The sequence below is a fragment of the Taudactylus pleione genome, unplaced genomic scaffold (genome assembly GCF_031769625.1).
Source record: "Taudactylus pleione unplaced genomic scaffold, aTauple2 ptg000066l, whole genome shotgun sequence".
NCBI classification, from domain to species: domain Eukaryota; kingdom Metazoa; phylum Chordata; class Amphibia; order Anura; family Myobatrachidae; genus Taudactylus; species Taudactylus pleione.
The window spans coordinates 18,995,517-19,013,972 of NW_028284468.1; the positions used below are offsets into that span (position 1 = coordinate 18,995,517).

At 47.2% G+C, this 18,456-nt stretch overlaps 1 protein-coding gene across 1 annotated transcript in view; it reads right to left on the minus strand.

The window, feature by feature from the left end:
- GTF3C1 (general transcription factor IIIC subunit 1) overlaps positions 1-18,456 on the minus strand; it is a 232,364-nt gene that overhangs the window by 54,737 nt on the left and 159,171 nt on the right. The window contains 4 exon segments of the mRNA XM_088466729.1: positions 8,387-8,499; positions 9,340-9,421; positions 12,452-12,594; positions 14,504-14,661. Coding sequence (XP_088322855.1) covers positions 8,387-8,499; positions 9,340-9,421; positions 12,452-12,594; positions 14,504-14,661 — 496 coding nt within the window.

Sequence of the window (18,456 nt, forward strand, 5' to 3'; positions counted from 1 at the left end):
TAGATGGTGACCAGGAGGACTTACCACTATCACAAGCTTTGTAGTTCTTCCATTTTACAATCCACACCTATCAAAAAGATCACCCGAGTCCACAAAGGTTGGTCCCATAACTGTTTAACCACTTGCCTGGCGTGGTCGCATGAGATGCGACCATGCCAGGCTGGGCTTTCCCTGACATGGTCGCAACTGATGCAACAGTGTCAGAGGAGTCTGTCGGTGGCTTCTGGTAGTTAATCTTCTGGCAGCAGTCTGGCTCAGCCCATCGGTTGCTGTGGCAACCTCTCCTCAGCCCTCTTCTTGGATGTAGTAGGTATTACTACACCCAAATCCGATCCTGATCGCTAATGAGGTAAGTATAACTAACCCTATTTTCCCCCGTACCCCTAACCCTCCCTTAGGGGTGCCTAACCCTAACCTTCCCCAATAGTGCCTAACCCTAACCTCCCCGTTCCCGCAGCCTAAACCCAAGTCTCCTGGGGGGGGGGAAGGGGGTGCCTAGCCCTAACCTCCCCCCAGGGGGTGCCTAACCCTCCCTTCCCCTACCCTAAATCTAACTCTCTCTTGCCTAACCCTAAGTCCCCCTGGGAGCCCTAAACTTAACCCTCCCCCCCCCCCCAGCAGCTGTCCGCACCCGATGCCCAGCTTACCTTTGTTCGGTATGCCAGGAGTCGGGCTCCTGGCGTAGGGTCTAATGATGACAGGCATTGGGTTTTCGACGCCTGTTATTAGTACCTTGCCGGGATTTGACAGTCGGGAAGCAGGCGGTCGGCATTTAGACAGTCGGCTTCCTGACTACAGAAACCACCCGTGGCAGCAGGAAGTCAAACTTCCGCAGTACGAGCTTATATCAATAAAAATGTGATAACCACCTGTGCAAATAACACAAAGCACAAGTCTGATATTGAAAGAAAAGCAAAATTAATAATTTTTTCAAAGTGTTTAACATAATTTTTTCAAAAAGTTACCCAAAAGGAGATTTATTTATTAGGAGGAGCCTGGGCTGCTGGGAGAAAATCAAATAAATAGATGGAGTAACTCGCGCCCTCTAGCTGCTGCACGGTCCCACTTACAAGAGCACCAAATCTTAAATAGCATACCTATACAAAAAATATGAGATATGGTAAGAACTTACCCTTGTTATCTCGATTTCTACGAAGTCCATAGGGTTCCACAGGATACCTTGGGGTATAGGTGATGACGTCATGCATCGGGCACCATAGAGTTAAGTTTTCAGCCTCCCAGGATGCACTAGGGTCCCCCTCCTATACCCCGCCCCCGAGCCAAGGCATCTCAGTTACGTACCAAGCTATAGGCCGGAGGAGGAGAAGGAAGAGAGAGAAAAAAGATCTGGACACACACAAGAATCACATTCTCACCAGAGGGAGACGGAAAAACCGGTGACCAGAGCAAAGCCCATCTGCAGCACAGGTGCGACAGGGCGGGAGTCCTGTGGAACCCTATGGACTTCGTAGAAATAGAGATAACAAGGGTAAGTTCTTACCATATCTCATATTTTCTACTTCAGGGTCCATAGGGTATCCACAGGATACCTTGGGGATGTCCCAAAGCAGTATCCTTTAAGGGTGGGGACGCTCCTGTGCTGAAAGGAGAATCCGCCGCCCGAAGGAAGCATCCTGAGAGGCAAAGGTGTCAAACGCATAATACCTCACAAAGGTATGGACAGAGGCCCACGTGGCCGCCTTGCAGATCTGGACTGCAGAGGCACCACGTCGAGCTGCCCACGAAGGACCCACAGACCTAGTGGAATGAGCCTTCAGAGAAGGAGGAACCGGTAGGCCTTCATGAAGATAAGCTTCTGAAATTGCCATACGGATCCAGGCTGCCAAAGTTTGCTTTGAAGCAGGCCAACCCTTTTTACGGAAGCCATAGAGGACAAACAAGGCGTCCGACTTCCTAAACGAAGAAGTGCGGTCAACATAAGTCCTTAAGGCCCACACAACATCCAAAGTGGCCTCACCCACTGAAAGGCCAGGTGAGTTAAAAGCCGGTACAACCATTTCCTCGTTAACATGAAACTGAGAAACAACTTTGGGAAGAAATTAAGGATGAGTGCGTAGCACTGCCCTGTTCCCATGAAAAATCAAGAAAGGGGGTCTACAAGAGAGAGCCCCTAAATCAGAAACCCGTCTGGCCGAAGCTATGGCCAGAAGGAAAACAGTCTTAGCTGTTAGCCATTTAAGATCCACTGAGCCCAGTGGTTCAAACGGCGGTCCTTGGAGAGCCCTCAGGACCACAGCCAAGTCCCAAGGCACCACAGGTGGAACAAACGGTGGCTGAATTCGCAGAAAGCCTGGCATAAAGGTGCGCACATCAGGGCTTGTAGCAATCCTACGATGAAACCAGACAGACAGGGCAGAAACCTGCACCTTCAAAGAAGCAAGGCGAAGCCCATGGTCTAGTCCCGCTTGTAGGAAGGCTAGTACTCTAGACAGAAGAAACTCCCGCGGTGCATAACCTCTCGGTCGACACCACTTGAAGAACGTATGCCACACGCGATGGTATATTCTGGCGGAAGACGGTTTCCGAGCTCTTAACATGGTTCGCACTACAGAGCAGGAAAATCCCCTGGACCTCAACATGGCCGTCTCAACAGCCACGCCGTCAAAGACAGCCGAGTTAGGTCCGGGTGAAGACAAGGACCCTGTGACAGAAGGTCCGGTCGTAGCGGCAACCGCAGAGGACTGTCCACGGACAGACCCTGAAGGTCTGAGAACCAGTGTCGTCTGGGCCAAGCGGGAGCTATCAACAGGAGCGTCCCTCCTTCCTGTTTGAATTTCCGGATTACCCGCGGAAGAAGGGCAAACGGAGGAAACAGATAAGCGAACCGGAACCTCCACCGGACAGACAGAGCATCCACCAGAGACGCCTCTTCGTCTCTTGTGCGAGACCCGTACACCGGCAACTTGTTGTTGTGCCGGGACGCCATGAGGTCGATCTCTGGAAGACCTCACCTGTCCACCAGCAGTTGAAAAACGTCCGGGTGCAGGGACCATTCCCCCGGATGAATGTCCTGGCGACTGAGAAAGTCCGCTTCCCAGTTTAGCACTCCCGGGATGAAGACCGCTGATATGGCCGGAAGATTGCGCTCCGCCCATACCAGAATCCGGGACACCTCCACGAGAGCCGCCCGACTTCGGGTTCCTCCTTGCCGATTTATGTAGGCCACGGTGGTAGCGTTGTCCGACTGGACCTGCACCGGGTGACCTTGGAGAACCCGATGTGCCTGCTGGAGAGCATTGAAAACCGCTCGGAGTTCCAAGATGTTTATTGGAAGCTCTGTTTCTGCCCAAGTCCACCTGCCCTGGAACAAGTGTGGACCCGAGACTACTCCCCAGCCCCGAAGACTGGCGTCCGTTGTTAACAGGACCCAATTCGCCACCCAGAACGGACGACCCTTGTTGAGATGGGTCGTCTGCAACCACCAGGCTAGGGACAGGCGAACCTCCGAAGTGAGCACCATCGTCTGGGACCTTAGACTCTGAGGCAGTCCATTCCATTTGGACAGGATCAGGTGCTGCAGAGGTCTGGAGTGAAACTGGGCATATTCCACCATGTCGAATACCGACACCATGGAGCCCAGTAACCTCATCGCCGAGTGCAGAGACACCCGGCGGCTCTGTAGACAACTGCGCACCCTCAACTGCAAGGCAGAGATCTTTTCCCCCGTCACAAAGATCCTTTGCTGTCCGGAGTCCAATAAGGCTCCGAGGTGCAGAATCCGCTGAGACGGGATCAGGGTGGACTTCTGCCAGTTTATTAACCAGCCATGCTGTTGCAGTACCGCAATGGTCAGGTCCAAGTGGCGTAGAAGGAGCTCCGGATATCCTGCCACTAAGAAAAGGTCGTCCAAGTACGGCAACATGCAGACTCCCTGCAGCCGCAGGGAAGCCGCCATGACCGCCATCACCTTGGTGAAAACACGTGGTGCTGTCGCCAGGCCAAAAGGTAACGCCCGGAACTGAAAGTGGTCGCTGCGGATTGCAAACCTGAGGAACTGCTGATGGCGCGAAAGAATAGGAACATGCAGGTAAGCGTCCTGTATGTCCAATGACACCATGTAGTCCCCAGGTTCCAGCGCCAGAATGATGGACCGTAGGGTCTCCATCCGAAACTTCGGCACCTGCAAAGACCTGTTGAGAGCTTTGAGGTTGAGAATCGGACGAAACGACCCATTGGGTTTCTGCACCAAAAATAGATTGGAATAGAAACCCTGGCCCATCTGGGAGAATGGAACAGGCACTATAACTCCAGCCTGGAGCATAGTGTGCAAGACCTTCCGCAGCTCCGTGGCTTTGTTCTGGTCTGATGGCAGACCCGTGGTGAAGAATCGAGCCGGGGGTCTGTGCCGGAAGGAGAGGGCGTACCCGTGTGAGACCACCTCGAGATCCCAAGTGTCTGTCGTGGTGACCGACCAACACCGGGCGAACTGCAGCAGGCGGCCTCCCACCTTGGGATCCCCCAAAGGGAGGCCCGGACCGTCAGGCCGCAGGCTTGTCATCTGGCTTAGTGGCCGGACGTCTGGTACTCCAGGCCTGCCTCCGGGGCCTGGCCAATTTTTTGGGGCCAGCCTTTCGGGGGCAGGACTGTGCTTTAGGCCTACCCTGGGCCCTATAAGGCCGAAAGGACGACGTACCTGAACCGGGAGGAACTGCAGCAGACGGGAGACATGCCGATTTGGCTGCCGCCAGCGTGGCTACAATTTTGTCCAGGTCCGGACCAAAGAGAACTTCTCCGTTAAAAGGCAACGCTTCTAAACCCTTTTTGGAATCAGCGTCAGCCTTCCAAAATCGCAACCACAAGGTGCGACGAGCAGCTACAGCTGCCGAAGAAATTCGAGACGCCAGGGTACTAATATCCAAGGCCGCTTCGTTGATATAAGTGGCCGAAACCCGGAGATTGCCGATCAATTCCGTCTGTTCAGCCGAACAGTCGGATTCGAAGGACGCCTCCAACGTATCCGCCCAGCGCTCCATAGCTCTGGCAACCCTGCAAATGGCCATAGCTGGCCACGCTGCCCCCCCCGCAAGGGAATAAACTGACTTTAGGCTGATCTCCACCTTGCGGTCCGTAGCATCCTTAAGGGAGGACATGGATGGCATGGGTAAAGTGGCACTACGGATGAGGGGTGTCACATGAGAATCCACCTGTGGAGGGGATTCCCACTTAGAAAAATAATTATCCGCAAACGGATAAGCCACCGCCAAACGCCTCTGCGGCTGGTATCGTTTGCCAGGCTGTTTACACGCCTCCTCTAAATGGTCCACCAACTGACCCGAAAGAGGAAAGACTGTGGAGTCACCCTTAACATCCTTAAAAAAGGCATATTTGGATTTAGACGCCGGAGGAACTTCGTCCTCAATCACCAAAGCTGTGTGGACTGCTCGAATAAGTCCAGGAATATATACCTTGGACCTAGCGTCCGCCTCCTTAGTACGAAGAGGTTCCTGGTCAGAAAGATCCAGAATCTCCCCATCATCAGACGTCACTTCATCATCCTCATAAGGAGCAGACAGAAACGCCACCGGCCGCAACACAGACTCCCCTTGTAACACCTCCGACAAGTGCTGTACAGAACTAGTCAGGGAATTAACCCACGCCGGCTCCTGAGAGATCGGGAGAGGGGAAATAGGGAGACTGCGGGGTACCACCAATTGCCTCGGGAAACCCTGCATGGGTGACGACACCACTGGTTGCTGGGACAATCCCATCTGCGAGAACGCGGGCTGCGGAGCTAACTGGCCCACCAAGGTTGTAAGCGCCTGAGTGAAACAAGCCCAGGGTCGGCTCCTGTACCGATGCTGTGACCGCAATTGGCCGCGCCAATAAAAAACACTGCCGGCATAGGCACTCCGAGCTACCTTGCCCCTCCGCTATAGGTACTTTACACGTAGTACACTGAAGCTGGAGAGGAAAGTCACTCTCAGACATGATGGTGGAAAGTATGTGACCCCTCTCACCAATACTTTTAGTATAGCGAGAGACCACCCTGCAGCACCGCACCGCAAGGGCTTTAGCAGAAAGAGCAGGGACAGTGATAAGGCTGACTTTTAGAAAGTAAAAGTACAGGCAGAAGCGCTAGCACAGTCACATACAATGCAAAGAAAATCAATTCCTGCACTAACAGCGCTGATAAATCAACTACACAGACACAGAGTCTGGTAGGACACAGCGCTGCATACACAGACCTGACCACAGCGGAGGAGAGGTATGCGGGGGGACCCAGACCACGATGCCTCCGATCATAGGCTTCCAGCAGTGTTCACCATGCGTTGGGAAAGATGGCCACCGAGGAGCATAGAGGAGGCTGGCCTGGGGGAGGAGCGCTGCCACAGGGCCAGTCGGCGTGTGCAGAGAGGGCTGTGTGCAGCGGGGGAGGTGCCGGCTGTGAGACAGTGAAGGCGCGCTCCCCTGGCATGCAATTAATCCCATGGATGCCGCAGCGCTATCGCTCTGCCGCGGTCCTGCTGTCCCAGGGGGGGTAGTGGAAGCGCAGGTTAGTACCTGGCTCCACGCTGCAGCCAGTCCCCAGGGAGCCCCCTGCCTGGGGACTCTGGATCATGTATCAGCGGGGACTCACCGCGGGACCCCGTTACTTACCTGCTGACCCCCTTAAATCCGGCCATGGTCCTAAACATCTGGGGTCACCGCTAGCTGTGACCCCAGATGCCTACCAGCATCCCCGGATCGTTACCGGCGTTCTGGTACCGGCGGGGGTGTAGGGAAGACAGCATGGACGTCAGGACTGACTGTCCATGTTGTACTTCCAGATGTGCAGCCACAGCTGCATAGAAGAAAACTTCAGGGGCTCTTCATGGCCCCCCTCTAACAGGTGCAACCGACTCTGGCCGGGCACCAAACTAAACTGAGATGCCTTGGCTCGGGGGCGGGGTATAGGAGGGGGACCCTAGTGCATCCTGGGAGGCTGAAAAGCTTAACTCTATGGTGCCCGATGCCTGACGTCATCACCTATACCCCAAGGTATCCTGTGGATACCCTATGGACCCTGAAGTAGAAAAACAGAAAGTGGTCCACAAGCGCTGCTAGAGCTGTTCCAGCAGCGCTTGTGGACCACTTTCTGTTTTTTTGTAAATGCTGGGTGAAAATGATTAACTGTTTGGTGCCCGTACTCCTACCCAGCCTATACCCACAGTCTAAAGCCTGTGAATCCTATTAAGAGAAGAAGAAATGGTTGATATCTATTTATCAAATTGCATAAACATTAGCTATTTAAACTTGATTCAGTATAATTTAATTAACAAAACAGTATACTTGTTAAAAAAAAAAAATACCGAATCATGTTTAATTAGCTTTTACATAATTTAATAATACAAAAAACATTTTCAGTAAAAATATTACTCAGTTATGTTGTTAGCACCCAAGGAGTGAACACAGCTTTATTATGGCATCCTTTATTATATTCTTCAGTTTGAAAAGATCTGTCTGTCCTGCCTTTTTCAGGCCGCATTGTTCACTGAACAAGCCTTCAGCAAGCTAACTTTATGTACCACCATAAAATGGAACAGGTATGCAATCCCAGCAGTTGGGATGCCTGCTGTCAATATACCAACAGCGGCATCCTGATGCTCAGGATCCCGACAAGGGTTGGGTAACTATAATAACCTTCCCCCCCCCTTGTCCCACTAACCCTCTCTTTCTACATCCTAACACTAACCCTGCCCCCACCCAATCCTAATCCTCCCCGTTAGTGCCTAAACCTAACTCTCCCCCTTTGGTGCCTAAACCTAACCCCCCTCAGTGGTTCCGAACCCTATCCCACCCCGGGGGTACCCAACACTAACCTCCCCCAACCCTAGCCTAATCCCTCCGAGATTCCTAAACCTAACCCTCACCACCCGCGGCTAAGTCCTAACCAGCCACGCTATACTCGCGTTCGGCATCCTGCCTGTCGGTATTCCGGCGCCGGTCTTCTAGCCGGGTAGTGGCATTCCCCCATAAAATTGCTTGTGCTTAAATGGCTACATCATAGGATATATTTAGTTTATCTCCATGCAATCTATCATTTTCAGTTAACAGCTTTTCAGTTATAAAATGAATACAATGGGCGTTTTGCCAAAAATTTATTTTGCTATTTTCAAGATTGCTTCAGTAAGAGATTCAAGGTCATTGAAACAGACTGGTGTGTAGATCTTAAATGTATAATCTCTATTCTAGTTTGCAAAATGCATGCAGAGCTGAAAAAGTAAGGTATTTCTATTCCATTTAACTACATGATAACACAATGTAATTACAACATGAAGTACTTATTACAAGGTCTACAATGTAATGGTAAGACTCCATTTTATTTCATGCAAAACCTATAGTGCACATACAGTACTGTTTCCACTTGTTATACATATGACATTACCTGTTAAACAGCTCTGTTACATTGTCTGGAATTTCATACACTGGATCACCAAGAGTTGTGCTGAACTTTTGTTTGAGACAAGCCACAAATTCTTTAAACTCTGCAGCACAAACCTATGAGAAAGGCGCAGACATTTGAGTCTCGTGTACCAGGAATATCATTTTACTGGGGAAGGGGGGACCCACGTAAAAAAATAATAAGGAAAACTAGGGACAGTAAGGAAGTTAAAAGACAAATCTATGGCAAATAATGATAAACCAGATTACCATGTCATGGCATACCTAATTAAGCAGGGCTAGCCATGTGTGAGAGATGTATGGGTAATAAATGGGAAAGTAGAGGGCCTAAAAGGAGATATTTGTGACATAATAGATTCTAAGCTTGTGGCCTTTTACCGCTTTCTCTCTTACTCTCTTACCCAGTCTAGTTTTATTATTCTGCTTGTTCCCAATGGTAAAGTATAATGACTACGCTGGCACTATACAAATGATGTATATAGCTTCTCTCTTCTGTTTATCTTATTGCCTCACAAAGCCTGCCATGCTATTTGCTCACTGAACCATAGCCAACTGCATATGCCAGGACAGCATCTTCCTGTGTTAGCAATCGTTCAGTAAAGAGAAAACAACGCAGGTGCAATCTGGTGCCCCGGCTAATGGGCAGAGCCCTTTCTGTGGGATACATGTATTTAAATGATGGTCACCATCTAAAGCCCACCAGGACCACTCAGTGCTCACAACAGAAGGCTCTACACTTATCTATGTGGGAACCCACTTCTTTTAGAAGCATCTACAGTATAATGCGTATGGCAGTCATGCTAGCCATGTTCTGGAGACTGGTTTAGAGGCTCTCTTATATTACTTAAAGACTTTACTGTTTACAAATGTTATTGTACTCAGCAGAGTAATAGAGTAGTTCGATTAATAATTCTATGACTGCCCCCAGATTCATACCTTAGGGTCTTCGTAACATGCTCTCCGATTCATAAATTCTTCAACAAGTTCTTTGTCCTGATACACTTCCGCCAAACACACTCTAGAACAGACATGTAATACATATTTTGCAAACTTGATGCAAATATAAAGATGTACCATGTATTTGCAAATTAATGCAACAAATATCTCTGAATTTCTATTACCATATAGCTTTCAAGTATTGTTGCAGGTACAATTTAGTGTGCTGAGGGACACCCCCCTTTATGATTTTTGTTTAGTATGACCCCTCCCTCTAATGCACCTGAAGAGTATTCCCAAATTGATTTGAGAAGCTTCCACTTTGTTATGTTTGCAAATATAAAGATCACAGAACTCAGAATGATAATTGAACTCCATACAATTTCACAGTAAGAGGTGAATTCTTCCTTAATACTCGAGAAGTAGTTTTATGACCATTTTTTTATTTTAGAATCATAGTTATATTTTTTTTGTTTATATACTGTATTTGTTTGTAAACGAGAGAAAGCTGCTGGCCCATCACAATGCTGTAAGAAGATCCTGTGTAGAGTATGTTGGGCCAAGTGTAGATGTTTGTGAAACCAGAAGAAAGAAAGACATGAAAGAGATCTTGTTTCTGCTGCCACGGGAGAACTTGTTTCTTCATCTGACTGAGTTGTGGCTTTTTGGGTCTCTGTATAAGTGTTATTTAAAGACTATGGGCTGTACTCAATTAGTTTTGAGTCAGCGAAAAAGTTCCGCCTACCCGACATTTCGCCTACATCGCGTGTTTTGGACGCAAAAACTTATCGTGCGCGTCCCCGCTTTTCACCCTATTTAAATACTAATCAGGCGAAAACGGCAAGCGGCGAATGTAGAACAGGCAAAAAGTACTGTCAGAATAGGGGAAACCAGTCTAACCCCTCTTCCCCCCCCCCCCCCAAAAAAAAGATGCACTAACATTGGGAATCAATGTCTTCCAATAGCCCTAATAAAGCTATTTGGGGTACTGAAGTGGGTTAAAATCCTTGTTATTAGCGTCCTTGTAAAAGTGGTGAAGAATGGCATTAAGCAGTATTTTTTGGTGAAAATAAGTAGTCTTGTTAAATTTGGGGTACTTGAAAATGGGTGCTAACATATATTTATGTCTCTAAAGGGCAGTTTTAAAAAAAATGTATAAAACGCACCTGTTGCAAGCACCTGCAATCCTAAAAACCCCTGACCCATCCCCTTAGAAGGCTATTTCGCTAGTTTTTATGCTTTTCCCCCCACTTTGTACTTTTTCTCCCCCAAAATGAAAGTACTTTTTTGGGGTATTCTTATGTGTTTTCCACCGATTATTTTGACACAGTTGTCCTTTGGGGGCTGTCCCAAGGGTTCTGAGTGGTTTCCCCACGTTTTCACACCAAAATAAAAATGTTGCACCTCTTTTCTCCTGCCATTCTTAGGCGAGTCTTTTTTGCCTATTACAGTGCATTGACTTTACGCGTGGGCGAAAACCGTCTGGAATTGAATTTGGAGATAAGTCACCGACCACGCGAAAAGACGCGATCGGCTATACTTTTCACTTCTAATTTAATACGGCCCTATGCAGGAACAAATGTAATGTATAATATCTTTGCCACTCTGTGGCATAAATGTGAAATGTTCTAACATGGTAACGGTAGTAAAGGATACTACTATTTTTGATAGGTAGCAATATCAGTGGCCAACAAAACCAAATAAATATTTTGCATTGGTTTATACAGGTATTCATATCTTTTATATATTTAATATAAACATTATAGTAAATACATAAGTTACTTCCCCTATCATCCCCATGGAGGACATTGGACCGACATAGGGGAAAACATAAATAGCCTGTGACTAGCAAACATAAACGAGATTCCGGTGAGTATACTAGATGTTTTAAAGTAGCAATCATTTAAAAAACAGATTGGCAATCATTAAATGGTATAACCTTTGTCACAGGCTATAACATTTTCCATATAGTGCTCCAGGAGGGAACCTTTCACCATGGGCATAGGTAGTGACTGGGTCAAAACTATCAGGTGCAGCAGCACCAAAGAACGCACCTAGGAGGAGTGCCAAGGTACAAGCATTCTCCTTCCTGGGACCAGTGAACAGTAACATTTAAGGAATCCTAGTCGGCTCCCTGGTAAAAGCCAGGTCAGGTGGGGGCTGCCTCTAAAATGGTTTCCCTACACTAGGCACTGAGGGGTTAGGAGTTGCATAACTCAAGCTGCTTTGCACCCCTTCTCGGACAGTGTCAACAGCTGCTGAAACCTGGAAATACACTGACTGGAGTGGGAATGCATTGGTGGTCTTTTATGGTAATATTTTATATTTTCTGCCTTGCTCTGTCTGTTTTTAGTACTTTGTTCACTTATTATTTACTCTTTGCCCTATTTTTCATTAGCTGGGATAAAGGGAATAATTCCAGACCTAGGTTTGTTAAGAGTTTCTATTAGGTTTCACATTTGTGTAAAATTTGTACAGTCTGGAATAGACGTTGTCTAGGGCACATTTCGCCATTTAAAATTAGGCAGGGTGCGACGCCCCGCTAAGACAGTCTAGCAGAGCCACTAATAAAGTGTTTATATTAGCCTTTGTAATTTTCTCAGATAAAGCTCATTCGTTACACTGTTAAACCTGCTGAAGCAGGTGTGACTCATGCGGTGTGCATGGGTGTCAGAACAGGGGGTGGGGCAAGTGGCAATCTCGCCACCCCAAACATCTGAAAGGCGAGGTGGCTGCTGACGGTCAGGGGTTGTGCTTTATAGTAATAGGCTGCTCGGCCCCTGCACCCCACAGAGGAGGCGGTGTAATGTGCGGTTTTTAAGTTAAAACACACATTACACTTCCTCTTCCTCTGTGCAGTGCAGGGGATGTGCAGCCCACTGCTATAAAGCACAGTCCTGACCTCCTGCCGCTACAGTCCCTGCACAGCGTTCCACATTCAGGTAAGAGGGACGCCTCTGGCGGTGTATGCTGGAAAAAAACAACAACCATGTGTCATCAACCCTTATGTAGGCTACAAATGACTAACCGACTGTTGTGGCATTTTGTGTAATAGTATTATGTTCGAGCAGAAATTAGAAGACAGATGGAGATGTAATATTCCATGGCTTACTTGTAGTTAAGGTAGGTCTGCGGGTTTTTCATAATGTAACGTGCTCTCCTTCCAATGGAATGTGATGTTTTGTCCAGCGATTCATCCAGGCTGGAGTGCATAATATCCCGGACAACTTGCCAGGGAACAAAAGGTCTTTTTACCTAGACCAGAATAAATCAGAAATTATTATTTTTTTATTCATTTATTTTTATTAGTCTCAGTCTACTGCTCTTTAAGACAGCGATTTGCTGGGAATAACTCCATTCCCATTCTCACACAACTGGTTACTGTTGATCAGTCAAGTAGTTGGTCAGTATGTATCCTAGTTCACCTAGACCTATGTTTAATATACCAAAATGTAGATTTCAAAATGTTGTATAAAACCACAAAGCAACATCCACAACATTCTGCTAACAAATACCATTATAAGTACCACCTACTGCTCAGAACATTACTGTATGCTGCCAGGTTTATCAGTGTTTATTCTTCTGCTACTGTTCTCCCACCATGACTCTTTATCCTCTCCATCTACTTTTTCCTACCACTCCTTTCCTAACCATCTGTGATACTGCTCTAATATGCCCTCCCCACTGTTGCACCAACACTGCAATTATTAGTACCTACAATAGCAATTACTATTAGATCAGTGTTTGCCTGGATCTGCTACTATATTGCTGCCCAGGTCTATAACTTCTTGCTTCCTGAAACTGTTGTTTAGGAGATGGCAAAGATAACGTGCTTCTAATTTATCATCAAAAGCATGGAACCTACATAGTGTAAAGAAAGGTTTTTTTTATTTTTATGTATATCAGCTACCTGTGCTCAAGTATGGCTATCCGTAAAACCTTGAGGACAGTGGTTGAGCAACCCTGTTCTAGAAGCTCTTCCTTATTCAGGAGACCTCCAGTTTGGACCTGAATTAGACAAGATCTTGACTACACTGGCGGCATCTAAGTCTGCTTTCTTGCCTTCAGTGGCTCCACCCAGACCTAGGACTTCAGTTTCTCACTCCTTTCATCCGCAGGGTAGAGCCAGAGGTCCAAAGTTTCCCAGAAGCCAGGGTCCTGCGTTCAAGGGCTCTAAGCCCTGAGGTAAGAAGTCCTGGTCCATCAGACGTCCTGTCTGGGGCTTGCTGTCTCTGAGAGAAAAGCACACCCCAGGGTTGAGAGAGGGGCTAACAGGGAGCGCCCACCTCCACAGTCTGTCGGAACCCCAGGGCTAATGGCAGCTGCTATTAAGCAGCACCCCTGTTACATACGAATGACCTGGTGGTCTAGTGGGCAGCGCCGGACACTGGGAGCCCCACTTGCTGGCACCGACAGTGGTCTCCTGAATAAGGGGTAATCAGCCACAAACCCGCAGCTGCCTGCAGACAGTGAGCCGCCTTACCTTGAGCGCTGGCTGCGGCTCCAGTGTCAAGAGTCCACGGCCGAAGTCACTGACACAGTAGTCAGTGCTGCGGCCCCGATGCTGTGGTGGAGCTGCAGTGGGGAGTCTTATAGGACATCTTTCACTGCCCACTCAAGTAGTAAAAAAAATTATTTAAATAACACAAACCGCGGTGGGACCATCAAATACAGCCCTCTCTAAAAATGGTGTCCAGCTCCTGCCGGCACCAAACTTAAACTGATGGTCGAAGGCTGGGGGTGGGGTATAGATGAGAGGGAGCCTAGGCTTCTGGGTATTTTCTTTTAACTATATGGTGCCCACTCTCCTGTCCCTGTGCCCACTAGTGGAGGAAGAAGAAAGTTAATTTTGCTAATCCAAGGAAGGGCCCTTGGTGTAATAAAGGGGAAATCACTAGTCACATGTTAACAACACTTAAGATTTTCTTTAACACATGGCAACATTACAATGTCACCACACTGCGCAAACAACATATATTTTAACGTTGTTTGTGAAGATTGTGGGGCCAGAAACTGAACGGAAAGGTTGTTGGTCCAATCACTGTATCCTATTGCTGTAATTGGCAGCTTTGGTCAGCTAGCCCAATGATAACAATAATAATTCTAATAATAAAAACAAAAAAAAACAAACATCAACCAACTCTATTTTGACTTTCAATACTACCTTTGTATTTAGAATGTTGCTGGCTATACGACAGAGCATTAGTAAGCCATCCTCCTGTGCAGTCCAAGCAACCCGCAGACGGGTCATTCTTTGTAAAGCATTCTGATCAGCCTCATCATGGTATCGATTCCTTTTGCTTATCTCTTCCTTAGTTTCCTCTAAGAGTAATTACATTTACACTGTTAGTTGAGCAAACCACACAACATTGACAGACAATTATTTTGCTCATATGTGCTTTAAAATCACCTATAACCACATTATGGTTATTCAGTATTTAAAATCAAAATACATCTACTCCATAAATGGACTGCCACTTTTATAGACATTGTGTCTGAGAACATCTTTTTCCCACAGGAAAATGGAAAGAAATATCTGGATATTTAATGTATTTTTATTATTTGTGCAGCAAGCATGGTGTATTTTATTTGTACTCTCATCTTGAGGAAGTGTGTGTAACATTGTAAGTTATAATATGACAGGTTAGTGAGCATCTGGTCTGAGCCCATATAGTGAGAAAAATGAGAGAGTTATACAAAGGTAAGTTTTACCATTGTATAACTCTTTTTCTTCGAAGTCCATAGGGTCCACAGGGAGACTTGGGGTGTAGGTGGTGGTTGAGGACCGGACACCACACATTTAAAGTTTTCAGCTCCCAGGATGCACTGGTCCAACCCCCTATACCCCGCCCCCGAGCCAGAGGCACCTCAAAGGAAGACTGGTAAATACAAGAATCACACGCTCACGTAGAAGGAAACGGGAAACCGGTGACCAGAAACATAGCCCATTTGAAGCCAGGTGTGTCAGGGCGGGTGCCCTGTGGACCCTATGGACTTTTAAGAAAGAGTTAAAGGTAAGTTTTACCATAACTCATTTTCTTCTTCAGGGTCCATAGGGCTCCACAGGGAGACCTTGGGGATGTCCCAAAGCAGTCATTCAAGAGTGGGGATGCTCCTGCGCTGAAAGGAGAATCCGGCGCTCAAATGAAGCATCCTTAGAGCCAATTGTATCGAAGGCATAGAACTCAAAGATATGGACAGAGGACCACATGGCCACCTTACAAAGCTGTTCAGCTGAGGCGCCACAGCGAGCTGCCCACGAAGGACCAACAGAGCGAGTAAAATGAGCAGTAACAGTAGCCGGTACAGGAAGGCCTGCCTGCGTGTAAGCCTGTGAGATAGTCATGCGAAGCCATCTAGCCAAAGTCTGTTTGTTGGCTGGCCATCCCTTCTTGTGAAATCCATTGAGCACAAATAAGGAGTCTGATCTACGAAGAGAACTGGTACAGTCCACGTAGATCCTGAGGGCACGGACCACATCCAAGGAGGCCTCACCTGCCGACAGGTCTGGTGATTGAAAGGCCGGGACTACAATTTCCTCATTAATGTGAAAACTAGTAACAACTTTTGGAAGAAAACCAGAGCGAGTCCGAAGCACAGCCCTGTCCTGATGGAATATCAGAAATGGGGAGCGACAGGAGAGCGCCCCCAAATCCAACACTCTTCTGGCGGACGCCATAGCCAGAAGAAAAAGAGTCTTTGCTGTGAGCCACTTGAGGTCTACAGATTCCAGAGGTTCAAACGGAGGACCCTGGAGGGTGCAGTCCGCGGGGCTAGCTAGCGAGGACCCCTGGGATGCCCGACGAAATCCCCTGCTGTAGCCGGCGTTGCGGCACCCGGAGGGGTGACGGAGCAGCAGCGCAGACGGCCTGTGGACAGTCTGCTGCTGCTCGCTCAGCAATAAACGTACTAAAAATAAATAAAATCATAAAATTAAAGCTATTTGGGCTGACTAAGCAGCCCACTGCATAATGGTGACCCGACTCCGTCCGGGCATCAATGAAACTGAGGTACCTCTGGCTCGGTTACGGGGTATAGGGGGTTGGACCAGTGCATCCTGGGATCTGAAAGCTTTAAATGTGTGGTGCCCGGTCCTCAACCATCACCTACAAGCCAAGGTCTCCCTGTCAAGCCCTATCGACCCTGAAGAAGAATCACTTTGACAAGTGCATTGCTTTGATTGAATGCCTAGCAAGGAGGCATCATATGTGTCTTTCTGTTAGAGCAAGTAGTGTACCCCATCCTAAGGTCGACTCATGCAGTTATTTGGGAATCACAGATTATGGCCACCCTTTGATGCCAACCATTAATGTGTTTTGTGTTTATTAGATGCTCTGGATCTGTCTTAATGACTTCACAGGGGAGAAATTAACTGCATATGAGGCTCAAGACCTTGATCATTGGACCAGTCAAAACTGACTGGTTGGCTTAGTGTAGTCTACTGGGCTCTCACTGACTGATCACCCTTAAATCATCCACTGGAATTGGAGGCTGGCACCTTGTCACAATAATTGGTGGCAAGCAGTGGGATAATCCCACTCAACTTTTTGAAGACCGGTTTGGGAGAGTAGCGTAACCATTGCATAGGGAAAGCAAACTGTTGCCAAGTACAGCAGAATGTTTGAAGTGCATCTCTAGGTCCTATGTCAAGAGGCATTTACATGCTCTATACAGAGATGCAAGATGAGAAGGGCACTGATAAAGTGGGATGGACAGTGACCAAGGCGAAAGATTAGTAGCAACCGTAGAGGGACCTGCAGGAACCTCCCAGAGCCCAGCACTTGCTCACAACAGCTGCTCTTGCCCACAATATTAACCAGAAAATACATCTTCCATCCTGCCACAGGTATTTCCAATACACAAATATTACCAGTGATTCTAAAAATCAATGAGTTCAAAAACATATTTTAAAAAATGTACAACTGCTAGGGTTGTAATTTGTTAGAAATCAAAAAATCCCCCAATATACAATAATGCAAAATAAACTACATGGATTAATACTGTTTAAGATGCAGTAAAAATAAGAGCCCTAACTAGACTTTTTGGTGACCTAGGCCAGAGAGAGCATTGGCGTTCCCCTCCCTTCCCCTTCTTATATTTGAAATAAGGACATAAGACTAGCGCCTGAAAAAGGGGGAAGGCCTCATTGGGAAGGGGCATGACAAATATGATTGTCCCGTACAATGATAATGGAGTACTTTGTACCACTCTTAGATAGATGTCACTGCCAAATACAGTGTGAATCCAATGGCTAAATTAAACTTTAAGCAAAATAAGCACATGCTTAGGGCATCACGGAAGGGGAGCGCCACAGAAAATTTCCATTGCTGGATTTATCATGGACCATATGGTGCAAAACTGCAAATGGTGTACCTGAACAAGGTTCCACAAAAAGGGGCTATATACAATAATAAAAATAATAATATAATAGTAATGAGAGGTTAATGTCATACACTAATATTGGGAATACAACAAAATTAGAATCTGGTAACTGGTAAACTGCCACACGGTCAACCGAGGCTCAGGTGAGCGTTCTGGTCTTGGTCATGTGGGCTGTCCAGTTGGTCGTCCACTGGGAGTGAGTGCTGCGGCGCTCAGTGCAGTGATGCCATATTGGAGGGTTTTCTCCAAATTTGGAGGTTTTTAAAGGCCTTGGCATGAATTTTGGAAAGACAATTCTTTTGGGAGCAAAATATATAAAGGGCACCAAAATCTTTTAAGTGCTTAGGACCTCCAAAGGTCTTAATCCGGCCCTGGTTGCAGTGACGATACACAATAACTATGCAGTATAACTCACCAGCTCTAGATGTGCTGGTGAAGCCGAATCTGCAGCAGGATTTGTCCATTAGAACAGCCATGCACAAGCCTGGAGCCAGCAGTTTAGATCACTGAATGAAGATTTTTGTTTTTACAAAAGTATAGTGTGTTTCATATAGTTCAAATGCGCAAACTTCCTTTGCAGGAGCAGATAGCTCCATGTGTAAAGTGTCTGATTGCCATGTGAGAGGTGTTGGGTTCGAGTCCCGGGTATGACAGTATTTAGAAATGTGTGTGTTAAATAAAAGAGGATGTGATTGAAGGTGCTTGGAAAGGTGGCTAGATGGAGGGGGAGTTGGC